This window comes from Onychomys torridus, chromosome 21 (assembly GCF_903995425.1).
Source record: "Onychomys torridus chromosome 21, mOncTor1.1, whole genome shotgun sequence".
Taxonomy (NCBI): domain Eukaryota; kingdom Metazoa; phylum Chordata; class Mammalia; order Rodentia; family Cricetidae; genus Onychomys; species Onychomys torridus.
In genome coordinates this window covers 5,630,444-5,657,468 of record NC_050463.1, presented here as the reverse complement: position 1 = coordinate 5,657,468, position 27,025 = coordinate 5,630,444, and the positions used below count along the sequence as shown (strand labels likewise).

At 53.0% G+C, this 27,025-nt stretch overlaps 2 protein-coding genes across 3 annotated transcripts in view; one reads left to right on the top strand and one right to left on the bottom strand.

The window, feature by feature from the left end:
• Safb (scaffold attachment factor B) lies at nucleotides 1–25,295 on the bottom strand. The gene is made up of 17 exons (XM_036171244.1): nucleotides 25,142–25,295; nucleotides 24,646–24,738; nucleotides 24,345–24,508; nucleotides 21,118–21,202; nucleotides 14,216–14,280; nucleotides 13,928–14,134; nucleotides 12,323–12,385; nucleotides 10,213–10,240; nucleotides 8,769–9,354; nucleotides 8,287–8,336; nucleotides 7,651–7,745; nucleotides 2,430–2,579; nucleotides 2,271–2,353; nucleotides 1,961–2,100; nucleotides 1,791–1,879; nucleotides 711–817; nucleotides 1–268 (listed from the first exon to the last, which is right to left on the bottom strand). Exons 1-17 carry the CDS (start codon nucleotides 25,293–25,295, stop codon nucleotides 1–3), a joined length of 2,427 nt encoding a protein of 808 aa, XP_036027137.1.
• Nucleotides 25,130–27,025, top strand: part of Safb2 (scaffold attachment factor B2) — a 21,986-nt gene continuing 20,090 nt past the window's right edge. Inside the window, exons 1-2 of one of the 2 annotated variants that reach the window (XM_036170529.1) lie at nucleotides 25,130–25,545; nucleotides 26,541–26,628. In XM_036170529.1, coding sequence (XP_036026422.1) covers nucleotides 25,375–25,545; nucleotides 26,541–26,628 — 259 coding nt within the window. In that variant the 5' untranslated portion in view covers nucleotides 25,130–25,374. Of the gene's footprint in view, nucleotides 25,546–26,540; nucleotides 26,629–27,025 lie in introns of those variants that run through there. The other variant, XM_036170530.1, reaches the window with a different exon arrangement.

Sequence of the window (27,025 nt, the reverse complement as noted above, 5' to 3'; positions counted from 1 at the left end):
TCAGATTTCTTTTTTGTTTTGTGTATCTCTCTCTAGCTCCTGCTGCCGCCGCAGCTCCTCGCGCTCGCGGTGGATGCGCTCCTGCTCCCGCCTGCGCTCCTGCTCCACGTGCATGCGCTCGCGCTCCAGCCGCTCCCGCTCCATGCGCTCGCGCTCCAGCCGGTGGCGGTGGAAAGCCAGGCGCTCCCGGGCGATCTCCAGCCGCTCCCGCTCCTCCCGCTCCCACTGAGCCTGCAGCCGCTGCTCCCGCTCACTGCGCTCCCGCTCCCTGGGAGGAGGGCAGGCGAGGCCGAGGGCCCAGTGTGAGGAGGAGCGGGCATGCTGGGCCAGAGACTGCACCTCACAGGCGGGCGGGCAGTGGGTCCTCACTGCGCCCTGCCACCCCGTCTTCCCCTCCCCCCTCCAGCTTTCCCCACTGTGCCCGGAGCCTGCCCGCGCTGGCGCCCATTGAAACACAGCCCCGCTCCGGCAAAGGTCACTTGAAAACTGCATTGACAGGCACACCCACGGCAGCTGGCCAAACGCCTGCTACCCCTCTCTTGCCCTCTCAACACCCCCCGCCCCGCCCTGCTGGCCGGGTGTTCTGTGGTCTTTGAGGAGGTGAATTACTCCAGGCAGCCAATCCCAGCACAAGGCCCTCGGTGCCCCCTGCCCAGGCCGCCAGCCAGTCCCTTGCACACACCCTCGGCTGCCCCTCCCAGACCGCTCACCTCCGCGACTCTGAGTCTCTGGACTTCCGGGACTCTTTAACCTTGTCGAAGGACACGACAGACCGCTTCTCCCGGCTGGCCGACTTCCGGTCCTGGCTTTTGGAGGCCTGGTTCAGTAAACAGAGAGAGTTAGTGCAGGAGGCCCCTGGCACAGAGACAGTCACTGGTGGAGGTGGTGCTCGCAGGAGAGCTCAACAAAACACAACAGCCCAAATGACAAAATAAAGTCACCGTTTCTCCCCCTCGAGACAGGGTCTCACCGTTTAGCCCAGGATGGACCACATGGTCCTTCTGCCTCAGCCTCTAGCATGCCGCACTGAGAAGTGAGAGCCCCCCGGTTGTAAGTCAGAACTATGGCTCTACAAGCCTTTCCCAACTACAACGAAACTTTCTAGAGATGTTATCATCTTACTGCCTGACCATGGCTGGCCTGCAGCATGTCTAAACTCCATCTGCATGCCCTTTCCTCCATGGTCAGGCCCTCCTCCAGATGCACCATCTCCTCGGCTGTGATAGCTCCTATTGAGACCTGTCCACGTCCCCCTGGAGCCCACCGTTCCCCTTCCCACTTTCTAGCTGCTCTCAGTAAGACTGAGTAAGAAGCCATCCCCTTAAGACACCAACACAGGTGGGAATGGCCGGAAATCTTGGGTGACAGCTATCTACAGGCCTTCCTCACTCAGCAGTGTGCCATGCTGGCCTTTGCCAACCTCAGAGTCCCTGGTTGCCACAAACATGCCAACCCTAGCCTGCCCGCCTTCTGAAGCCTTCTGTGGCCCAGGGGCCCCGGCGCCACGTGATGTGGTCCTCTAATGGCTTGGCACAACTGGGGAGGTCTTGGGGATGCCAGACCCATCTACTAAGGTGGTCAGGCTCTGAGACTTCAGAACCCACCAAGGTCTGCAGCTGTCCCAACAGTGGGCTTCCAGGAGGCGGGGACAGGAGGCGGCACAGGGCGGCCATCAGAGAGAGCAGCAGCGGGTAGGCTGCTCTAGAAGCCTCGCCATCTCTCTACGTTCTGAAAGGCAGCAAGCTTCCCTTGAATCCCTGGAGCATCGAGCCTGTCGGTCTGACACTCACTCTCTCTTTGGACCCGGATGTCTTCACACTGATGACAGGCACACCTTTGGACTTGTCCATCACCACAGTGCGCTCGGTGCCACGGCTTCCTGTGAGCAGAGGGAGGAAGAGCTGAATCCAGAAGGTTGCTTCAGGCCAGCACATGAAGGGGCGTGGGCGTCACTGCCTACCTGACTTGGTGGTCCGTGAGCGCTCTGAAGGCCCGGGCTTCTGATCATCCGGGTCCTTGCTCTTCTCTGCGCTCCCATCATCCCCCTTTTTGGCATCGTCTTTTCTGTCGGCTTTCTCCTCCCTCTTCAGGTTTGCTGACCTAGGAGTGAGTGACCCTCAAGCCTCAGCACAAGCCTTCAGGAGGTGATGGCTACCCAGGACATGGGTGAAGGAGGCCCATGTGTGCACGAAGTTCAGGGGCATCTCTGCACATGCTAGTGGCTGGTGGGCAGGAGGGTGCGAGCACAGCTCTGTGGTCTGCAGCAGTACCTGTCACTGGTGCTGGCCCTCTCCTTCTTGCCGTCCCCGTCTCTTCTGTCAGGCACCCTCTTGCCAGCAGGCTCACTTTTGGCCTGTAGAAGAGTCCAAAGCTATTGCCACCATGCCCTGGCTCCACTGCCAGAGCCAGTGCAGCGCATGGACAGTTACCTTTTCCACTGAGATCATCTTGCCATGCAGCTCAGTCTTGTGCAAATGGCTAATGCATTTTGTTGCCTCTTCAGCTGTGGACATAGTGACAAAGCCATAACAGCGAGCTCCAGGACTTCGGGCATTCGTCACAACCTTGGCACCCACCACCTGCAAGAAAGCAGACCACCTCAGATACGGCTGCAGGCACAGACCCAGCAATCCCAGCGCAGGGAAGGGGGCTGCTGCACTGTAGGCTCGCAAGGTTTGGGAGGGTGTGATGCAAGGCTCTGGCTGAGCGCCAGTCTGTCCCCAAATTATTAACCCAGGACACAGAACTGTGCATCAGGTCCTACTGCAGGATACCCGATCTCTGTGAACCCTGAGATTGCATTATTTATTGAAGAAACCTGTTTCTGTTTGTGGTATGGCTCGGCCCTAGCACATACCTTTAATCCAAGAGCTTTCTGCTTGAATATTGTAAACAGGAATAAACAAAGTCAACCATAGGTCTAGAGGCAGAGTAAGCAACCAGCTGACAGGGAGTGAACATAAAATTATTAAGAAAAAACCATAGAGAGTGAGGGGGGTCAGGAGGATGGAGAGAGACACGCACAGGAAGTGGAGGGGAGGGACACATAGTGGGAAAGGACTTGACTGAGATGGTAGGGAACAGGAGGTTTCTGGAATGGCAGGAGGAAAGTCAGCTGGATGCCTCTGAGCTAGCAGGCTTTCACCGCAGCATCTGGCTCCCAAGTCTTTATTGGTGAAATTGAACTGAGATTTTGCTAAAAATATCTGGATCTCAATGTGGGGCATGGACAGAGAAATCACGCCAGCTGCAGACAAATTGAGAAGACATCAGGTTTGCTAAGACACCTGGGAAGTCCTCAAGGAGAGTTAAGCAATATTAAAAGGGAAAATCTTTCTCACATTAAGGATGGGAAATATGGCATCAGGACCCTGTACAGTGCTACTCTAAATGGCTTGAAAATAGAAGCAGAAAATGGAACGATCAATGACTTAGCTGAGATTGACATAATTACTATCAGTCTGATAATTCATATTTTATCCTTAATAGCCACAGTGGTTTTCTGTGACAAACATGAAAAGTGGATTGGTGGGCTGGAGAGATGGCTCAGAGGTTAAGAGCACTGACTGCTCTTCCAGAGGTCCTGAGTTCAATTCCCAGCACCCACATGGTGGCTCACAACCACCTGTAATGAGATCTGGCATTCAGGCAGAAACCTGTATAATAAATAAATAAATAAATCTTAAAGAAAAGACCCTGTTTCAAAACAACAACAACAAAAAAAACCAAAGAAAAGTGGATTGGTAAGACACAAGCCTTACAAAGACTTGTTAAGGAAATACTTAAAGACACAGACAGAGGAATTCAGACAAGAACCTGCCACACCACTGAATGGAACTGAAGAGAGGCAGCTACTATAAAACAACTACCAGCAGATGACAGGCATCCCCAAGGCTATGCAGAAGTCAGCTGGAATCCTGAAGCAGTGTTAGATTTGAAGGGACTTAAGGAAACAGTCATTTCATATGGCATGCATTCACCCTCTGTGAGGCAGATGTTAAATTCACGGGCCACTCAGAACAGAATTACCCACCAAGACCGGAAAGTTTTGGCAACAGCAATATTGGAAGCTGGTCCTCAGTTACAATGGCAGACATGGTAGAAAGAGGAAGCAAGGACCATAGAACAAAGAAATAGGGCTGGAGGTATTAATATTTCCCAAGATCAGTGCTTAGGTGAAAAATCAATAATCTGAGTTACAGAGGTGGCTTGAATTTGATGATCACACCTTGGCACTATGTCATTTAAGAGCTTTGAATGATTGGGACAAGGTTGAAGAATCAGGAAAGAGGTCTGAGTTATTTACTAAAATTATACAAGATCCAAAAGAAGCCTTCACTGATTTTTTACAAAGATTGACTACATCTCTAAATAGAATAGTATCAGATCCAGAAGTCAGACAAATATTAATGAATCTTTGGCTTTTGAAAATGCTAATTCAGAATGCAAACGAGTGATTAGGCCTTTAGATTAGCATCAATACACAAATGGATTAGTAGAAATCAAATGTATTGGTAGAAATATGGCTAATATTGGATTTCACATTTATGATGCTACTCTGATAGAAGTAGTTTCTAAAAGTTTTAAGAAAAATCAAAATGTTAGATGTTTTAATTGTGGTAAGCAAGTTCATATGAAAAGGGATTGTAGGCAAGGCATTCATACAGACAATGTCTTTTCCAGAGATAATCCAAACAAAAGGCACTAACCAGCCTTCTGGAGTGTGCAGAAAGTATGGTAAAGGCCAGCATTGGACTAATGAATGCAGATCAATCAGGGACAGGGAAGGTAGCCCTCTGCAATCCAGAAATGACTTAGGGGGCCTCCCGCAGGCCCCAGTATCAATTTTGGTTTGATTAGTCCCTGTCAGGATTGGAGAAACTCATCCACAGAACCATTAAAAGATTTAACGCCTGCTGGATTGATTCTGAAAGGAAAACTGAATTAGCAGGAATAGACCCAGCAGAAATTATGGTACCTTTTACTAATGCTGAAATTGCCTCATCATGGGCAGAAAATGAACATTGGCAAAGAGCTTGAAGTAATTTTTTTGGGGGGAGACATTAACAACAAATACCCCAAAAGCAAGAGACTTCAGTTATAAAAGGAACTAACTGTATTCTCCCTAATATAGTAAAAGGGACACCAATTTCTGGAGTCCTTACATTCTCTACTGATAAAAAATAAATCAGAAAAGGTTGGTTATAAGTCAGGAAAAAAATAAGGGTCTCAAAGCCCTTATGACTCAGTTAAGAAAATTAGAGCTGTATGCCATTCTTACAGTATTATTAGATTTTCCTGAATCTCTTAATTTTGTTACATATTGAAACTGCTGAAATTATTCCAGATGATTTAGAATTAACTTCACTATTTATTCAACTACAACAAGTAATCAGAAATGGGAATCGTCCTTTATATATAAAACACATTATCAGATCCCGTATGAGTCTAAGAAGGCCTTCTAGCATAAGGTAATGATGAAATTGATCAGCTATTAATAGGGAATGTGGTAGAAGCCTGAGAATTTCATAAGAAACACCATGTTAACAGCAAAGATTTGAAGAAAGATTTTTTTTCTATCACTTGGCAATAAGCCAAGGAAATTACAAGAACATGTCCTACTTGTTCCTTGTATAACCAGACTCCATTACCTGCAGGAAGTAACCCAAAAGGTACTCAGAGAAATGAAATTTGGCAGATGGATGTGTTTCATTGTGCAGAGTTTGGGAAATTAAAATGTGTGCACCACAGCATAGATAAATTTTCAGGATTTCAAGGGCAGTTAGCTGCTTTGAGCACTGAAAAGGCTGATTCAAGTAATGGCCATTATGGAGGTGTCTGTAAAAATCAGGACTGGCAGTGGCCAGCACTGTCTCTAGTGAGATGAGACAGGTCTTTGCATATTACAACATAAAGCACATTACAGGTATCCACACAGTCTGAAGACCACTAGGCAAGTGAAACATCTGAAGGAAAATGAAAGATCATTAAAAGAAAATGTCCCAAGAAAAAGAATAAATTACCCAAGTGGTATCACCTGCCTTTAGCTGACCAGCCTGAAATCCCAGCTCAGAGCCCCAGACTAGCCCGGCACCCATGCCACTGCCTTGCCGGAGTGGCTGTCACTTCGTGCCCAACAATCACCTGATGTGTGGCAGAGGCGGGACTCCCGGCCAGGCACTCCCTCCCTCCTCCCCACCATGTGTGTATTCCCAAATATCTTGTCTCTGCTGCCCTCTACAGACATAAGTGGCAAATGGTCTTTATGTGGTCCCAACTCAATCAAAAAATAAAAGCTGGCTCTCTCCTTCTCTAAAGCCATGTATTCTTCTTAAAGAAAAATCCAAAATCTCTGTCCCATGTCAGAAGAGCTCCTGGTATGAGGACAGAGGAACCAAAGATATTATCTATGCTCACTAAGCTCATAATCTTTGGGTTTTCATTTGACTCTCTAGACTTCTTTTAAGTTCTGAACACTATCTCAGATTTGTAAGATCAGGATGTATCTATAAACTTTCTGTCATGACACTACTAGTCATACAGAATACCGGTTCATTCTAGAAATCAGCTTCATCTAGCTTCCTGCATGTGTTTTTCAGTTTGAGTCTGAAGCCGGTAACTAGGAACTAGTTTGTGTACCTCAGAGGTACTTAAGAGACTGTGGTCCTCAAATCTTTCAGAGAGCTGCTGAAGATGGCAGTTAAAATGTTTCAAGTTTTCTACAATAAGCTGTGACCACTCCCTTGAGGCCTCCAAGGAGATGAGGGGGCCTGCTATGACGAATCCACACCTGGACTGTGGTAACGCTCACCACAGGGTAAACTGCACCACACCTCTTCGGCCGCCGGGTCCTGCGCAAACAGTGGGCACCTCTGGTTGACTGCGGTGTTCGACAGAGCTAGGATTGCCACTAAGCTGACAAATACCATCCAAAGATCAACTTTGGACTACAAACTTTTTAGGACATTCAAATTGCGGAGTTCATGTGAGATTGACATTTCCAGAACTTTCAATTCAAAAATACTTAATCCTAAGACTGCTAAATACAACCAGCTGGACACTGTGAAAAGCTTGGCAGAATACCTTCATTAGTGTAAATAGTTTTACTGTTAGAGTTAAAAACCTTTCCTCTCTATATACAAAAAGGGGGAAATCTTGCAGGATACGTGATCACACTGTGAACCCTGAAATTCCATTATTTACTGGAAAAACCTGTTTCTGTTTGTGGTATGGCTCAGTCCTAGCACATACCTTTAATCCAAGAGCTTTCTGCTTGAATATTGTAAACAGGAATAAACAAAGTCAACCATAGGTCTAGAGGCAGAGTAAGCAACCAGCTGACAGGGAGTGAACATAAAATTATTAAGAAAAAACCATAGAGAGTGAGGGGGGTCAGGAGGATGGAGAGAGACACACACAGGAAGTGGAGAGGAGGGCCATGGAGTGGGAAAGGACTTGAGACAGTAGGGAACAGGAGGTTTTTGAGATGACAGAGGAGGAGCAAGGTCAGTGGGGTGCTTTCTCAGCCTCTCTGAGCTAGCAGGCTTTCACCCCAGCATCTGGCTCCGGACTCTTTACTGGTAAATAGAACAACTGACATTTAGGAAATACAAGATCGTCTCTGTTCAACCTTGGACAGTGGCTGCTCACCTTCCCGTATCTGCTGAATAGGTTCTTCAGATCAGTGGCTCTAGTTGTGGACGAAAGGCCACTGACCCAGAAATTCCTACCACAGCTGCTGCGACCTGTGCAAAGGAAGTTCTGGTCAGAACCTCAAATTCCAGACATCTCCAGAGCTCGGCCATCCCCAGCACCTAAGGACATGTGCCCAGGACACAATGGCATGGCCAGGTCCAGGAACACAGTGTTGGCCTAGCCACAGAGGGCAGTGGCATGTATATATAACACTGAAAAATGGACCTCAGGACATCCAGCAGCCAGGCAGTTGTGAATGGGAAGAAGTGACCAAAACTCAAGATAGCTTCTGCCCATAAAGCAGCCACGGCAGGTCAGTGTGTGCCATTTCCCAGCCTACAAACTTTTAGACAGGCCCTTACTAGGCAGCTTAGCTGCCCTGGAACTTGCCACCCTCCCCTTGCCTCTGTCTCCCCAGTGCTTGAAGGAAGGGACTAACCACCAGAGGCCACTAAGCAAGTGACTTTAACCAGGGGCTCTAGCACCTGCCAACTGTGGTGGGTTGCATGTGTGCATGTGCAGGCGAAACACAGGCCATGATGAACTGAGGCCCACACGCTCTAGGAGACTGGTGTCACCTAGAGGACCTACCCTTCTCCTCTCGGGAAAGCCTCTTTGTATCCGAGTCTTCTTCGACAGAACTAGAGACAAGAGACAGTGTCATTCAAGGGGGCTGCAGCATCAAGAGACAAAGCACAACCCTAAGGACCCGCCAAAGCTGCATACCTACCCGGCACTTAGCTCTCAAAAAGGACACCCCGACAAACAAGTTTTGGAAATCTGACCTAACATAAGATTTCATACCCACAGGAGTTAATTAAGTTTCTGCCGGGCTAAAAATAATTAAGAAGAATTAAAAAGCAAACAACCGTGGCAGGTTGAGGAAAAAAACAAACAAACAAAGAAAAAAAAAAGATTACAGAACCAGTGTAAAATAAACAAGAAATGAAACTGCCTGAAGGAGCTAGTGCTGGGCAGCGCGGCTGCCCACTGCAGGTTCTAAACAGCTCATGTGTGTCACTAGTGACAATGAAAGGAGATAGCGTCTGGTCTAGGACTGAGAATCAACAAACCTCATTTTCTGATCAGCGCCCTCACTGGCTGAGGACTCTTTAGGAGCTGCAGGGACGTCATTACAAGCGTCAAAAGCAAACTTCTTCACGTCGTCTTTGCTATCTTGGGGCTCAGGGCTCAGGGCTGTTGTGGGCGCTCTCGCCAGCTCCTGGCTGGCAGCCTCCGGGAGCTGGGCAGCTGTGCTACTCTGCTCAACTGGCTCCTCTAGCCCTACAGGCTCGCGGTCCGTCCCAGGGCCTCCGCCTGCGCCCGCGACTTCACCCGGCGCCTCCGCCGGCTCCCTTTTCACTACTGCTAACGGGGCGTCTGCCTCGCTCCACTGACACCGAGTGCTTGGAGACTCAGACTCGCTGTTGCGGACCAAAGCTAAATCTCCCTCCTCCTCTTGCTCCTCTTCCTGCTCTTCCTCCTCTTCTTCTTCCGGGTGTCCGCAGCTCTCAAATAGGTCCTCTTCCTCCGCCAGCTTCCTGTCTGGCCCCACACTACTCGTGGCCTGGGCAAAGGGCTGCTCCAGCTCCGAACCTTCTTCTTTTACTGGCTCAGATTTACAAGTTTCCCCCAAAATGTCGAGTATTTTCTCATTTTCTACGGATTTAACAGGAATAGAATGGCACAAGGTTTAATCACCAGGGAAATAAAGCAATCACAACTGCGGCTCGGGCGCGGCGGCCCCGCTCACACCGACAGAACTGCTGGCTACACAGAGATTGGAAAACCCGCTACACAGCGCCTGCACCCTACCTGCGCCCTCGGCCAAGGCGCCCCCAGCCTGTGCTAAGGGCAGAGGCAAGCATCCCGGAGACTTCACCCCACAACCTTCTGCGTCTTGAGTCTTCGTTCTGTGCACTGTGTCAATGTGTGAACCAACTCTTCTCAATTCAGCTTGCGTCCAAGTGCGTAACTGAGCGCCTGGCCTTCATGCATCACTAATTGCCTGATGCTTTGCCTTCCTTACAGATCGGTTAACGTGCGGAGGAGCGCCGGGTCTTCTGGCGTGTGGAGGCTGGCAGCCCAGAGGGACAGTGTTTTTTGAGACTCTCTCTCAAAGGTGCACTCCTCTTCGGGGGATCCGGTCATGTCAAATTCATGTGGCATTCCCTATGCTACCTGCACTGCCTGTACCAACACATGGGGACATGCTGCCAGAATCACAAGATCTGCTGGCGGCACAGAGCTCTGCTCACTGGAGCGAGGGCATTTTCATGCCACCGCTTATGTTTAAAGGCAGGAGACCAAAGTCTTCGCCATGCGGGCAGGATGCCACACAGGTTGCTGGCCACGTGCACAGATCTTGTGATACGGCTGGGTTTCCAATCTCTATGGTCCTGATGTGCTCTGGACTGCAAAGCACTAGCGCAATGCACACTAGAGTGCAACCACTGGTTAGCATGAGCCCCCCCGCTGTGGGCAGAACCCGCTGCTGAGCCCTGCATTGGACAGTACCTGGCTCCAGGGATGCCTCTTCCATTTCCTGCAACAGAAAACACAAGTAAGATGCTGCCTAGAGACCCAGCCCCACTCCACCATGACATTCATGGAGACTAAGGGAGGCTGACCACCAACCGGGACTTCAGAGGATAATCTGGACCCAGAGGAGTGGCCTGCTTGCACAAGGCAAGCCCTGCCCTGATGGCCTCAGCCTTATGAAGCCCCAGACCTGCTGCTGATCCTGTTGCAGAGCACCCAGCAGCCCTCCTGTCTCCCCTGTGGGCAGAAGTGGCTCCCTTGGGACTGAACTTGAGATCGGGAGCATGGTTCTTGCCCATCTCCACGTATGTCTAACTGCTGGGGACAAGCATCTTGGCACTCCCTTCACCTGCAGGAGCCACGAGCAAACTTTCTGAAGATTTAGGGCCAAGGGGAACTGAGCAACGGCAGTTCCCTCCCACCCAGGGCACTTCCCATCTCCCTCAGTGATGACCCAGCTTGTCCAAGAACCCTACCCTCCCTCCCAGCTGCACTCTGCTTTGCCCAATGGTGCCTTTTCTAGGCCACACAGCAATGGGCTCCCTGGCTCCAGAGGCAACGTCTCATGCCCTCAAGCCTGCACGAAAAGCTTGGGCTCTGCCTGCGTACACCAGGGTACAAGGAGACATATGTGAGGCCCTGAGCTCCAGGCATGTTAGTCCTTTAGACAGACTGCGCGTGAGGCAAGGGTTGTGAGTGGGTTTGTACCCCAAGCTGGTGCCCTGTGTGCTCTTAGAAAGGAGGCTGCCTGAGCGGGCTGGGACAGCCACTCCGTCAGCCCTGTCCCTGGTGTCCCAGGCCTCACTGGAGACGATAGGCCCAAGCTGAATACCTCAGGAGGCTGAGGGCTTGGCTGGCTCCCCCCATGACTAGCCTACACTGCAAACTGAGCTCTACAACTGGACACAGGAGCAGTGTGGCAGAGCGACACCTGGGGGAACATCCTGCAGTGTCTCATGTGAACAAGATGCTAAGGCAGACAGATACAGGTGTTTCTTTCCACTGCACAGGCTCTAAGTAGTACCATCTCCGTGAAACAAAGGCCATGACTTGCCCAAAAGCCACCTCTGCTCAAGTGGTGCAGGTGGCAACCCGAAAACCATATACCAGGCTCTTTTCCTGGCAGCCTTCCCTAGGAGGCACAAGCCCCACATGGACCCACCTCACCCCTTAGTGCTCACCTTGTTCTTCATTTTTTCTCCTGTTTTGAGTCAGGGTCTCACTATGTAGCCCTGGCTGGCCTGGAACACACTATATAGACCAGGCTGGCCTCGAACTCAGAGATCTGCTGCCTCTGCCTCCTGGGGGTTGGGATTAAAGGTGTGGGCCACCACACCCAGCTGATTCTAAAGTTTAATATTTGCATGGACATCACCAAACATCAACCATCATAGTTACCTGGGAAACCCGGGCAGTGTCTGTGAGGAGTTGCCCCACAAGCAGCAGGAGAAGGCTGTGCTACAACCCTCACCCTCCTACCCTGTCCCTTCTCAGGGAGACCCTATCCCAATGTCCTTCTCCAACAGTGAACCTATAGACCAGGTGGTCCCAACCCCAAATGCATGAAGCTTGGCCCCACAAGTATACATCACCAGCCAAGAGAGGTGCTTGGCGGTGGCCACAGCTTCTGAAAACCAAGCAGGCCTTCATTCAGGCTGCCATGTGGCTACCCGTGAGGAAGCCTCAACACTAGCTGGGTACCCCTGACCCTCATCTCACAGAGACAACCCCAATCCCAAACTCAGGAGGACACTCAAAAGGAAAAGGCCTCCATCTACCCCAGTGTGTGTCCTGCCATGCTGGGATGGGTCAGGGGCTTCATCCTCATTGACAGCCACAGAGGAACACTGGCCTTAAGCCTCTTCTAGGCAGGGACTCGGGCAAGGTCCTTCCCGCTTGCAGCCAGAGTACAGCGTGTGTTTCCAGCTCCGCTGAGGCCGCAGGCTTGTCCACTAAGGCCTCCAGCACTCACTGTCTGGGCAGATGACCCTAGCTGATGCAGCTGCCAAGCAATGTGGCATGGCTGAGGTGGCTTTTAGAAGCAGGGACTACTCCGAGAGTGCAGCTGAGACATGTGACAATTTACCTGCAGGATGGTGAAGTCCGATGACGACGTATCCACATTGTTCGTGGCTTCCTTGTCGTCTACCTGTTGAAAGTTTACGATGACATAGGTGAGGGACAGTGCCAATCCCAACATCTTTTCTGTGGCTCAGAGTGTCGCCCAGTGTGGTGAGGTGGAAGAAACCACTTATCAGGGCTCTCTAGGTGACCAGAACAGGAGGCCCCTGGCGGCTCTTCCAGAAACTGCCTCTAGAGCGGGGTTGCAGAGTGGAGCCCGCTGTCCCTCCACTTGCCTGGGTCTAGGTGTTGTGAAGGCAGGCCTGCTACCTGGAGCACCAGGACCCCACGCCTCTCACATTACAGGGGCAGGGGGAATAAGTGGTAGCCCAGCCACAGAGATGAGGGACCCCCTTTTCCAAGATGGGGCTCTCTGCCCACACTTAGGATGGTACTCAGAATGTTCACTGAATGCAACTGTCTCCTACCACAAGAGCCACATACACCAAAGAGCATCCCAGCTACATGTACACCCAGTCCGCCTCTGTCCCCACAGCACCATCCTTGCTGCCATGGATGTCGGGTATGTTCTGTGATTGCAACAGTAGCACTTGCTGTGATAGGCATGGCTGCCACTCTAGGTCAGGGGCTGGCAAGTTTGCTTGGCTGTGAGAGGGCTGGTCCTGGTGTGACACTGACCTCTGGTCCTACAGAGCAACAGTGAGGGAGGGCAGTGACAGGTACAGCTTGCTTGTGAGCATCTGTCACCATCACAATTGCAGGTGTGTGGCAAGGGCCACCACACCATTTACTCATCAAACCTGGAATTTTGGTGTCCAAAGCCCAGAATGGGCCGCCTGAGGTCACACAGACACTGGCACCTGGCACACTCCATGCTGATGTCCCAGGCCACCGTTTCCTTCACACTGTAACTGCCCACCAGCCACAGTCAACTCCAAAACCTCGCTCTCCTGTGCTACTTTGCAATAGGAGTGGGCACTTGGGTTGTGGCTTTCAGGTGCAGATTCTGAGCCCTACAACCTGTATCCTAACAGCAAAGTTCAAATGCTCCACTCAAAACCAGGGTGCTGCCTACAAAGACAGGCTCAGTCAGTTCTCACAGCAGGGGACAGAATGCTCACTGCAGGACACCTAAGGTCCTGAGAAGGCCAGAGGCCCACTCTCCTCTCCAGACACCAACCATAAAATCCTTCAGCACAGACTGCCTGGAGGCCTGGGGCCTTGAGCCTGTGCCCTGCAGTCCATGTTTGAACTGTCCCTCACCAAAGCCACATGAGTTATCTGGGGACATCCTGACAGCTTTACCAGCACTCCTTCCTCGAGCACTAGGATGACAGTGTCTGAGCCTGAGGACGCAACACGGCGCCCAGTGCCTGGCACACCAGTTGAAGCTATCCCGACCTTGCTATGGTCTCACATGTGTCTGTGTGTGTGGAGGAGCCGCCGTATCAGGGCTGAACACCTCGGGGCAGCAGTTCTGAGGAGCTGGTGACTGCCCCAGCCGGCTCTACTTGCAAGCTACATCCATACAGCCCAGGCTCCCTAAGGGACAGCGGTCAGCAGCTGACCCTGCTGCCCTGCTCTGCCCCTCCCCGCGCCAGCTGCTCACAGCATGCTCCTGCAGCTGCTCCGGGAGCCCCTTCAGGTCGCCTTCCACCAGCTCAGTGCTATCTGCCAAGCCCTCGGGGAGTGTGGCCTCCTCTTCTTCCTCCACACAGTCTGCCACGCTGCCACTGTCAATGTCAGCCTCGTCCAGAACACTGATGTCCATCATGTCCATGTCTTGCAGGTTCTCCAGGCTGGTCTCCACATCTTCCTGCAACACAGAGGACACTGTCGTGGCCACGACACCACCATGGCTCCCCCTCTCTTCATCCACTGAAAAGGTGATACATACCTGTCCATCCCCAGAATTCTCCTCAAGCCCGTTGTCCTCCACACCCTCGTCCTCTGGCTTCCTCCCTGAAGAGACAGCACGTGGGCATGAGGCCAACAGACTGAGCTTCTGCAGGTCCCCAGATCTTCGGCTCACTGCACAGGCCTGGCCTCTCACACTAGCCAGGTCTCAGTGCACTGCTGTCAGGATGCTTAGGGTCAACTTGACAGAATGGAGAATCACCTTCAAGATGGACCACAGGTGAGCAAAGGACGCACGTACTGGTCCAGCAAGAGGGGGTTCAGCAGGGAAAAGGCACATGTCACCAAAGGCTGACCACCTGAGTTCAATCCCTGGAACTCATACGGTGGAAGGAGACTTGATTTCTAATCACAGATGCATACACACCGATAAATAAAATGAAGGTAAAAGGAGTGAGAAAGCTGGCTCTGTGGTTAAGGGCACTGGCTGCTCTTGCATTGGACCCAGGTTCAATTCCCGGGTTACACAACCATCAGTTGCAACTCCAGTTCAGGGGATCAGATGCCATCTTGACTGTTCACATCCTGACCTGGGCTGCCTCCCCAGCTCTATCACCCTAGAGTTTAGGAGGCTGAGGTAGACGGATAGCCAGGTGGAGGCTCGCCTGGGCTACATACTGAGCCTGTGTTCAAAACCCAAACCAACAAAGCATACCACTTGGGCAGCACTGCCAGTCAGCCGCTGGCCACCCACAGGGGCAGTGAACTCAAGTGAACACTGAGGCAAGACATGTTTTGTTTTGAAAACATAGATAATTATCACCTTCCAGCCTCCTTCCTTCCTTGAGACAGGTTCTAATTACAAAAGACCATGCCAGCATGGAACTCATAGAGATCCCCATGCCTTGGCCTTCCAAGGGCTGAGACTAAAGGTATGTGCTACCACCTGGCCCTCTTTAAAAAGGAAACAACAACAATAACAACAAAACCTATCTACTCATTTTTATGTGCAGAGGTGTTTTGTTGGCACCCCGTTGTGTGGGGCGCCTGTGGAGGTGAGGAGGCGGCATCAGAAATGGCTGTGAGCCACCATGTGGGTGCTAGGGATGGAACCTGGGTCCTCTGGAAGAGCAGCTCGTCTTCTAACCGCTGAGCCGTCTCTCCAGCCCTTCTCTGCCGGCTTGAAAAGCATCTGCTGCAATCTGAGTCTGTCTGATCAGGCTAACTTCAACTCTATGCAGACCAGCAGCAGTTTGTGCAAAGTGCTCTCCTCCTCAGGTGACGGCTTCTCATATGTCCCTCATTCAAATCCCACCTCACACTACAAGGCTCACTCCTACCCCTGTGAAGAAAGCTTCTAGCGAACCCCACCTCGACTGGCTTTTCTCCGTCCTCCTCACCTTACCAGCCACGTGCAGCAAGATCTTTCAGGGTTTGCATTCTACTTATTTGTGAAGAAAATACTTTTCCAAGTTTTGGTTTTCACATTTACATTTACATGATAAACACCACAGCACACGTCTATCATGTAGAGAGGTACTAGGAGAATCTGTGGGGGTTGGTTCTCTCCTTCCATTGGGTGGGTCCCAGGAATCAAACTCAGGCCACCCCATTTGGCAGAAAGCACCTTTACCCACTGAGCCATCTCATAGATCTGTAAGAACATATCTAAGAATAGCAGGGTGAAGGCAAGACATAGTTTTTAGGTTGGCAAGGGTCACACAGCTGTGTAGACATGGCAGCCCATGGCAGTGACTAGCCTGCACTGTGAGCTTTGTGGCACTCCAGAGCCCTGAGCAGAATCCCACTAGTCACCACACTGAATACCCAGGGCTGGCAACTGAAGAGTTCAACACACCTGTCTCTTGTTCTATGGTGTTGAGCATGAGTTCACACTTAGGAACGAACACGAACACACACACACACACACACACAACCTTAAAACCAGTTTAGAAGCCACCCCAGTGGTTTGGAAGTGGAGCAGGGAAGCAGCAGCTGCGTGGCCACCACAGGACTCTGCCTCAGAGCCCACATGACTCTGGGTATAAGGAAACACCTAAGCACACCATCACATGGGCAGGCCACCCAGCAATGGCCTGTCTTCCAGCAGTATCCAATCTCCCAGTGCTGGAGATACTCTACCATGGAGACACACCGCACTCCTGGACTCAGTTAACTTAAACTTGCTGCAGTCCTTCTGCCTCTGCCTCCTGGGTGCTGGCTCATGAGAATGGGCCAGCAAGCCCGGTGGGAACCTCACCTCACTGCCCTGGGGCACCTTTGCTCTTTGACTCCATCCTGTGGACAGTTGGCCACATGCACTCACCAGCTCTGACAGCCTGGGAAAGTGTCATTTTGTTATCACAGCTCTTCCCTCCAAGGAGTGAGCAGCGACAGACTCCTTGAGTCTCAGGGTTTTCCCTTTCTGCTCTGGAACAGTATGGAATGTTCTTAGCTATGGCACTCGGCCTTATCTCTACTATAGTAATTTCTGTAGGGCTGCTGGACTCCTTAACTTCTTTATTAATTTTTGTGCCAGCTGGTGGTGGCACACACCTGTAATCCCAGCACTTGTGAGGCAGAGGCAGGCGGATCTCTAAGTGTGAGGCCAGCCTGGGCTACAGAGCTAGTTCTAAGACAGCCAGGACTATTACACAGAGAATCCTTGTCTTGAAAAAAAAAAGAAACAAAAACCAAAATCCAGAAAATTTCGTGTGTGTGCACGAATGTGCGTATGTGTGGAAGCCAGAGTGTCCTGCTCTATATCAAGGCCAGCCAGACTACACAGTAAGCTCCAAGCCAGTCAGCACTACATAACAACACCCTACCTCAAAACCTTTATTAGTTACTTTTCTATTGTGCCAAAGCATCATGACCAAAGGAGAGTGACTTCGGCTGCAGAGGTGCCCATCTCTGCAGGAAAGCACGGCAGCGGGGCAGGCATACGGACAAGGGGAACTGAGAGGTGGGGAGTGGTCATGACTGCTGATCAACAGACAGACTCAAATCTCAAAGCTCGCTGTAGTATAAACACCTCCAGCAAGGCCAGATCTCCTCAACCTCCCCAGATGGCAGCAACAACTAGGGACCGAGCTCTCAAATGCCCAAATGCGCGTGTGGGGGTGGGGCACATTCTCACTCAAGCCACCACCAAACCCATGCATGATTCTGGAGATTTCCCCAGCGTGAAACTAACCCTAAATACAACCCTCGAAGCAGAGCGCAAGGCAAGGCCACACTCGGGACACATTGTCCTTGCATCCCCAGTCTTGTTCCCCAAGAGAGACAGAGCCCCTCCTGCAGCCCTGGCGGACCTAGAGCTCACCATGTGGACTAGGCTGCTCTTCACAGATTGGAGCGCTGGGGTCAAAGGCCAGCACACATATGCTCTAGCCACTCCGCCCTCTGCAGAGGGCTCACGCTGACTTGTAAAATCCTGCAAAGCCTACCATGGAGGAACACCGACAGACCCTTGTAAAACTTCAAACCATTGAGCTCATTTGTGAAGCAAGGTCACACTTCTCAGCCAAAAATCTTGATCAAAAGCCAACGACAAGGTACTTGAGAACTCAGTGTCACTTACACTCAGCCTGTGTGGCAAGGCACTCAGAGGAAGGAGAGAACAGACCCCTGTCCTCTAGCCCCAGCACACACTTGTAAACACAAAGTCAAAGCAGCCTTGTCAAGTTGTACATAGGTCCAGATAAAGCCAGCCCCTGCAAGGTGAGCAGGGGCTGCAGCAGTTTGAGGCTCTAGCTCTGTGTTAGTGAGGTACTATAATGAGCAAAGCCAACAGCTCATGGGGGTGGCTGGCACCTTGTATTCTAGTGTGTGGCAAGGAGGAGCCATCTTTCTATAACACTCTGGTTTTTCCCTACTCATGGCCTCACACAATGTGCAGAATTAAACCACACACATTAAACCATCAAGAGGACGAACAGTCGACATGACATCCGGTGACAGGGCTTGGGCGTTCCTAGTTCAGAGTAGATCACCTGTCAATCACAGCCAGTCCCTCTGATAGCACAGCCACAGCAGGCAGGCAGCACACACAGCACAGCACACAAGCCCAGCTGCAGCAGCCTGGCCAAATCGCAGAGTGCCCACACCCTCATAGCTCACCACAGACAACCACCAAAGGCAGCAAGGGCAGGGAAGAACACAGCACACTTCACCAGATCTCACAGGCCAAGACGGCAGAGGCCAGAGGACTTGGACTTCAGGGTCAAGCCAGACTACACCACCAAGCAGAGGACAGCCTGGGCTACACAGCAGGCTCTGTGTCAGCACCTACTTTAGAATGCCAGCTCTCCCAATCCTGAGTCTCTCTTTAATGAGTTCACAAAAAATACATATTCCTTTGCCAGATGTGGCAGCAGGCCCCTGTCATCCCAGCTGGCTGGGAGGCTGAGACAGAAAGAGCACCTGAGCCCAGAGGTTCAAGGCCACAGTTACAGCCAGAGAATGGTAACAGCGAACTTTCAGGAGGTACATCACCACCTCAGGACGATGTGGTGACATTTGGGCACACTGGTGCCCAGAGGACAGGTGACAGGCTGCTGAAACAGAATGAGGCCCAGGGCTGGTAAGGGGACAGCAGGTGTGGTCAGAATAAAAACAGCCCCCATTGGCTCATCTATTTTTAAAGCTTGGTCCTCAGTGGAACTGTGTGGGAAGGATTAGGAGGGTGGCCTTGTTGGCAGAGGTGTGTCACTGAGGGAGGGCTCTGAGGGTTCAAAAGCCTACAGCAGGCCCAATGTAACTCTCCAGTAACTTCGTAAGCGTCTGCTCTCCGCCATGATCACGGACTGACCCTCTGAAACTGTAAGCAAGCCCTCAGTTAGATGTTCTCCTTTGTAAGAGTTGCTTTGGTCATGGGGTCTCCTCATAGCAATAGAATACTAAGACAGAGAGTAAAGGTGGCTGACACCAACTCTGACAACCTGAGTTCAAGTCCCAGGACCCACATGGTGGAAGGAGACAAGAGACTCCTCAAAGCTGTCCTCCAACCTCCACATACAAGCCACAGCATGTGGACAAGCATGGAATATAAAGCACATATATAAAACACGGTGCGCTGGTAAGCAGGCTCACTGCTCCTGAGGGGAACAGCTCCTGGTTCACACACCCAGGGGGAACCTGGCCTCTGTGGGGACTAAGCTCATCTGCATTCCCCGCCCCCATGTACACATAATAAAAAAACAAATATGGCGGGCAGTGGCAATACACACCTTTAATCCCAGCGCTTGGGTGGGAGAGACTAGGTGGATCTTGAGTTCGAGGACAGCCAGTCTCAAAAACAAACAAACAAACAAACAACCCACCGAGCAGGGCTCAGTCAATTCGTCCGTAGGCTCAAGTAAAATGTTTTCTGCGTTTTTGTTTTCACTCGTGTGTCTGGCCCACGTGCCCGTGCTGACTGAGCCAGGAGAGGCATTGGGTCCCCTGGACGGAGAAGCAACAGTGGGCCACTTGATGGGGTGCTGGGCACCAAAATCAGATCCTCAGCAAGAGCGTATGTGCTCTTAACCACTGCAGCTCTCCAGCCCCGATGTTTTCTGTTTCTGAGACAGTGCTGAGACAGCTGCCCTCAAACTTATGGCAACTGCCCTACCTCTGCCCCCAGTGAACCTTCTTGTTCTGGTGTGGTGTTGGAGTCAAGGTTCAACCCAGAGCCTTGGGAATGCTAGGCAAATTCCAGCCACCACGCCAGAGCCAGCTGCTGGAGAAATAAATGTTCCTGTCATGCAGAGAGAACAAACAGAAACGAAGGATCTTACGGAACAAGACCAATTTGAGTACAGCACACATGTGTGTGTGATGCACATTCCTGAGGGGCAGGACAGCAGGTGTCTCCCACACAGTCTGAAGCTAGGCTGGCCGGCCAGGGAGCCTCTGGGATCATCCAGTCACCAGGGGCACAGCTGCATGCAGGCACACCTGGCTTATATTTGGGCCCTGAGGCCTCAGACTCGCCCTCACAGTTGTGCAGTGCTCTCACTTGCTGCACCGAGGCTGAGGCCATGACCAGTTTTTTCTGTTTTGAGACAAGGTCTTATCATGGAGGTCTGGGCCTGAAACCAGCTGTGTAGACCAGGATGACCTTGAACTCAGAGATCCTCCTCCTCTGCACCCAAGTGCACACGCCAACACACCATGCTCTGGTCTTTTTCACTTTGAGGTTTTAAGGAAAGCACATGCATAGAAGTGACCAGATACACAAGAAGGCGGGTACACCCTACTGTGCCAGCTCCAACTGGGAAGGAATGTCAACTCTGCACTTAAACTCATGCATCTAGCAAAACACTTGAACAAACGTTTGCTTTCCGCTAAACAAGCAGAAAGCAGGTAGAGTAAGAGACTGCTGGGAGCACTCCCCAGCAGGGCCATCTTAAGTTATTTCCCATAGATGGGCCAAAGCAGAGCCTTAGGGCACAGTGAGATCAGCAGAGCTCACTCAGGCACCGGCCCACATGGCTAGCATGGCTGCTACTGTGCCACACCGCCTCTACCCCACCAGCTGAGAGCTCAACTGCACAATGACCAAGAAGCCATCATCATCCCAGCAGCCTCAACCCACCTGATTCTGTCAAGTTCCTGGGACTTCAGTTTCAGAAAGATGACAAGATAGCAAGACGAGGTAGGCACGACTGGGGGAGAAGTGCCCACAGGCTGGAGACAGCAGCTGTGAGCAGAGGCGGGGCTGCCAGATGGGGAGCCTGCTGTGTCACTCTGGTGGTTCTGAATGAACTGTGTTTGTAGTGGTCTGGTATTACAGGGACCTTATTTTCCCGCAGATAGGCAGTGAGAGGTCATTACATGAAACTGGAGGATAGTACCCAACCCATCCCATTACACGTTCAGGTCCTGTGTGACAGAGGGGATGGTGGGTAAGTAGGCAGGACGTCACCCATAGCATTGAGTGGCCCAGAGGCTCCGTACCTTTGCTGGGCCTCTTAGGCATCTTCTTGTTGCCTTCAGAGGTGACTTCGATTTCATCAGGATTCCCGCCTTCATCTTCAATGGCCTAAGGGGACAGCAGAAAGGCCAACCAATCAAACAGCAGATGGCAAGGTAGCCCCCATAGCTCCAGGAGCTAGGAGGCTCACCTGAGCCTGCAGTTTGAGCAGCCTGCACAGTCCAGCTCCACGCCAACCACAAAGGACATCCTGTGCCCAGGCTGGTTCTCAGGGATCTGGAGCCAGGTGCTGTAACCTGCCACCCTGACCCCATGGAACCAGGGCCGTGGCAGCATCACCTGATGGCTTTTCTGAAGGAAGGCAGCTCTGCTCAGCTTTTCTCAATTCTTTTGCCTGTGGGGGTGCTTTCCCTGAATGTGGGACTAGGCTAGCAGCCAGGAAGTACCTAGTGTCACAGGCGCATGTGGCTAAGCCCAGATTTCTATAGGGTGCTGGGGATTTGAATTCAGGTCCTCGAACCTGTGCTGTGTGAGTGCTCTTTCCCAGCGAGCACTCATGGCCCCTAATGAAGTGGCCAGCACTGCTGTGAGGCTTTCCTGGGGACTCCCTGAGGCATGGAGGCAAGTGCTCAGAGCTGCAGGCTCTTCCACCTCATATGTCCAACTTCCTTGGCTTAACCCTAATGGCTACTTCCAGATCATAACTGCCCTCAAGGCACACTGACCTACTGGTGGTGTCATGACCTCAGACCTTGCTGTCCCCTTCTATGATTTGTAGTGGAAATTCTCTAGAAGTCCCATTTCACACCCAAGGGTGTCATTTGCTCAGCAGTGACCCCACACAGTCAGGGGGCACCAAGTACTCTAGTATCTCACTATCAATTGTCTCAACTATGACTACTTGGGGCACTAAAGCCTCTCTCCCCCTGAATACCCGTCAACACTGCCTCCGGGGAATGAAATGAGACACCTTCCTGCAGCATGCCCCTCATCCTGGTGATGTTTGAAAGTAGCTGTCCCAAGGGAGGGGGTGGGGGAGAGAGAGGGAGAGAGAGAGAGAGAACAAACAGTGTCCTCAGACCTCCATTAGGCCCCAAGCTCAGGCAACTCTTCCCAAACCCCGGGAGCCTCCTGTGGTGCAGAAGGGCAAGGAGGTAATAAGGCAGCAGGGGCAAGGCCCTGGTACAAGAGACAAGTGCCACCAGCAGCCACTGCCCTGTCTCTGGGGACAGTCAGTTTTTAAACATCCCCAGGGTGAGGGACAAGCTGATGAAGGTGTCTCATTTCACCCCTTGGGGGTGGTATGACAGGGTTTCTCCTCCCAGGCCACCTCAGCAAATCCCTCCACCAGCTGCTCCTCTGCCCATTAAAAACAACAGCAGACGCTACCAACTGGGTGACAGGCAGAGGGACTAGACTGCAGACCTGCTCTCAGATTTGACAAATGGGCTGAGTGGGGACAAGCACAGATCACACACTACAAGGGCAGTGTCCAGAAGCCCACCCTCAGCTTGGTGCTGCCAAGGCTGCTGGGTGCCTCCCTGGCAGGCTGGCATCACCCTGACCACCCTGTCCCACACCCTGAATGTCCTGTGACACCAGTGAAGGGCTTGCCTATTCCAGTAAAGATACAATGTCCACAGAGAATGATGGTGACTGGTCTGGGGTTCAGTGGGTAGAGTGCCCACCCTGGCCTCCTCCCAAATACATGGATGTTATATGCATGTTGGTGGACCAGAGACCAGGAGGCCACCCCAGGTGTCCTTCAGGCACCGTCCACTTTGTCTAAGGACATGGGTAGACCAACGAGTGAGCCCCCGAGGTCCACCTATCCCTCTGGGCACTGGATTTCAACTGGCTCCCCACCTGGCCTTTTCTGTGGATGCTGGGGACAGAACTCAGGCCCTCACATGGCTGCCTCCTCCTGCTTCCCCTCCAGCTTCTCTGAACAGTTGAGGATCCAGGAGGGTGGAATCAATCTCCGGCTCCTGTGTGCAGGAGTGTGCAGGCAGGAGGCAATGTCCAAAAGCTGGAGGGACAGCTTCCTAAGTGTGACACACACACAAAGTATGCATTTCCAAGGTGGGGCTCCGAGTCCCCATATACAAACGACAAAAGGTGGCCCAAGGAGACTGAGTTTGTTTACCTGCACTAGGCTGCAAGCCAAGCCTGTGTCCACGTGACCCCTGCCCTACCCTAAAGGTGAACCGCTACCCACTTCTTCCAAAGGGATAGATTCAGAAGGGGTTAAAGGTCTTCCCGACGGAAGACCAAGGCCACCAGGTGGGCAGTAGAGATGCCCCTCCACCTGTCTCTGGGGCACAGTCCCAGAGTCCTCCGACTCCAACCTAACCACATCTGACTGTGGTGGGGATAGATCCGAGGGCCTTTGCAGTGTTGGGCAAGCATGCTATCACTGAGCTATGTGCCCAGCCCTCTTTTTAGGGACAAAACAAGACCCTACTATTTTTTCAAGACAAGGTCTCATTTATCACAACAGGGCCTCAAACTTCTGATCCTCCTGCCTCCACCTCCTGGCCTCAGGAGGTGCTTGGGGCAGAACTCAGGGCTTGGTGTATACAAGACAAGCACTCCACCAACTAAGTAGCCCTTGGGCCCTACTTTTTATTTGGAAACAGGCTCGCTAAGTTGCCCAGGTTTGCCCCACGCCCCCTCCCTTGCCCCGTTAGTCCGAGCTAGCCTTGGACACCCTCTGGCTAGCCTTGAACTCTGCTACTCAGGTTGGTTTTGAACTCCCTCTGTAGCCAGGGCTGACTTTTGACCGACAGAACGTTCTTTCTTCCCACCTTCCCCAGTCTAGTCCTGGCAAAGAGTTAAAAAAAAACTTTTCCTTTCCACCCCCTGGGCTAGCTCCTCGGGCTGTCTAAACTCCGAGGGTCCCGGAGGTTTCGTGTCCCCAAGGGTCACCGTGTACCTTCCCATAAGAAACCCAACAACCGACCACCCGCTCGGCCTCGGGGCCCGCAAAGGGACTTGTGTTCTCATCCTGCCACAACCCGACCCTGCGGGTGACCTTGGCCGACCCCTCCATCCCACGTCCGGGGTTGGGACACCCGGGTCCCCGCCCGGGGTCCCCTTCCATTTGGGTCGCGTCGCCGCGGCGCTGAGACTCGAACTCGCCCCCACGCCCGCGGGGCCGCAGCGGAAGCGCGCGGCGCGGGGGCCGCGGGCCGCCCGGCCCGGCGGTGGGCGTCGCCATGGCGACCGCGGGGTCCTCCGCGAACCTCACCTTCTTCAGCCGCTCCATCAGCACGCTCTTGTTGCCGCTCGAGTCGAGGTTCCGCTTCCGCAGCTCCGCCCGCAGGTCGATCACCCGCAGGTCGCTGAGCCGCCGCGTCCCGGTCTCCGACGCCGCGGAGCTCACGGCCGCCGCGCCCGCCGCGCCCGCGTCTCCTAAACCCGACAGAGTCTCCGCCATTCCAGGGACCCTGGTTCCGTCGCCCACTTCACACAGAACCGGGTCGGTGGGTGTGCGTGGGTGTGCTTTTTGGAATTATTATTAGTATGTTTTTGAATCTCGGCTCTCTTACCACAAAATGGCGCCGCCAGAGAGGGAACCGCTCCAGCCTCCCCTGAGGCGCAACTCGACACTGCGCAGGCGCGCCCGGCGCGAGACGAACGCGCTCAGACGCCTCTGCACAAGCGCCGTGAGCGCGTCGGCGGAGAAGGCGCAGGCGCGTCTCGCCCGGTCTCCCTCGGCCGCGGGCCGCGACGCATGCGCGCTGCAGTCCCTGCGCCTGCGTGTTGAGGGGAGGGGCGACCGGCCAGCTTCGGAGCGGCGGCCAGTCGGGCGGTGCGCGTGCGCAGCCGTGAAGCGAAGCGAGAGGAAATCCAGATTTAGGACAGTAGCGACGCGTCAAAGCGGTGCGCATGCGAAAAAAAGGAAACCGTGGACGGGCGCTTACGGCCGGTGGCGCATGCGCATTCCTACGAGCGAGGCTTGCTGAAGCTCGGACGTGCGACCGAAGCGGCACGGCAGATCGGTGCGCATGTGCATTCAAGAAAAAAAAAAAAAAAAAAACCCACAGGCGGCGCTTGAGACTGGTTGCGCATGCGTATCAGCGAAGCCAGGGTGTCGAAACTGGGACGTGGGACCGGAGTGCGTCAGAGCGGTGCGCCTGCGCAGCCGCAAAGGGAGGCGGGAGGAAGCGAGTGCGTTTTTCCTCTGAGGCTGCGCCATTTTGTGCTCAGAGCCGCCACGGCAGCGGGCGGCGCGTGTATGAGGCTGCCGAGCGGGTAGGGAGGTCGCGGAAGCTTGGATGGCGGACCCTGTGGCCGAGTCGGGCGACCCCGGCTCTGGTTCGGTCGCCTCGGAAGCCGGGACGCGGCGGCTCTGCGACCTGCGGGTGATCGACCTGAGGGCGGAGCTAAAGAAGCGGAACCTGGATACCGGCGGCAACAAGAGCGTGCTGATGGAGCGGCTGAAGAAGGTGAGGGCGGCCGGCACGGGCGCCACCGCCCCTCAGTCGCGGGGCCTCCGGGCCGCAGCCCCGCCTGGGCCGCGCGACCTTGCAGTCGCTGCCCCTCGGCGTCTTGCTCTCCTCCTGCCCCCGGGTTTGCACGAAGCCGGGCTTGAGTTGCACGGTGGGCCGGCGCAGGTCCCTATGACCTTGCATCTGCAGCCCCTTCCCGCTGCCGCTTCGGTTTGCTCGTCCGGAGACCGTCAGTCCGCCTGATGCGTGGCTGCCCCCAGGGCCTCTGCACAGTCCAGGCCGACCCCCAGTTCTGGTCCCCTTGCATTTTCCTGGCCTGGAGCCTGGCTGTCATCTTGGTCCAGCAAGAGCTGTCACCTCCCCGCCCCTCTCTGCTTTGTCCCGTGCACTTCAGCACTTGACACAAACTTGTCTGTGTGGAGTGGGGCCCTTGAGGGTGGAAGGCGCCAGAATACTTGCAGTGAATATTGACCAGCTTGCTTGCTTCCCCAGCCCATGTTAGGTTTTTCCTCATTAAAAGTCAACGACCTTTCTCCCCACTCCCCGCCCCCATTATTTTGGAGATCAACCGTAGCCCAGGCTGGCCTCAGACTTGGCTGTGTATCCCAGGCTAGCCTTGAGCTCCTGATCCTTCTGCCCCATCCTCCCACTTTGAGTGATCATTTTATGAATGGTCACCAGCCCTGCTTTGGGGGTAATACTTGGATTTGATTGATTTTTGCCAGTGCTGGGGATTATATCCAGGGCCACATGCCACCAGTCATGCATGACTACAACCTGTTGGCCCTGAATCTGAAGCCTGGACTTTCAGCCTCCCTTTCTCTTTTTGGCCTTGAGTATGAAAGGGGAGCCCGCTGTGCTGGGTGACGCCTGAAGCCAAGATTATGAACACTTGCTGTCTGCACGGGTGGCTTTGCTACTGGAAAGAACAGCTTGTGCCAGGCCCTCTTAGTAGATAACGTTGTTTAAAAATCCACCCTCTCTCCTGGCAGGCAGTTAAGGAGGAAGGACAAGAGCCTGAGGAGATCGGCATCAGCTGGGGAGTCACAAGCAAGAGGACTATAAAGAGATGCACCAAAGGTACCTGTTTGTCTTGCTGGGAATGGTTGTCAAGCTGGGCTGCTGGCCTTCAGGGTGTCCTCCAACATGTGAGCGCGCGCGCGTGCACACACACGCGCGCGCACACACACGCTGGCTGCTCCCACTGGACAAGTGGCCAGTGTCAAGGAGCAGCTCCCACTGGACAAGTGGCCAGTGTCAAGGAGCAGGGCAGGAGCTAAGGAGAAGAGAAACATATGGCGCAGACACCCCGTGAGGGTGACAGGTACTGGGATGCGCTCTCTGGTTTGCAGAGTATGTGCTCTACTCCAAGCCATGGCCCCAGCACTGGCTTGTTTTCTTGAAAGATGCCACAGGGAAGTTCTCACAGCTGTCCAGTCTGTTCATCCAAGGTGCACTGACATCAGGCTGTGGAGGT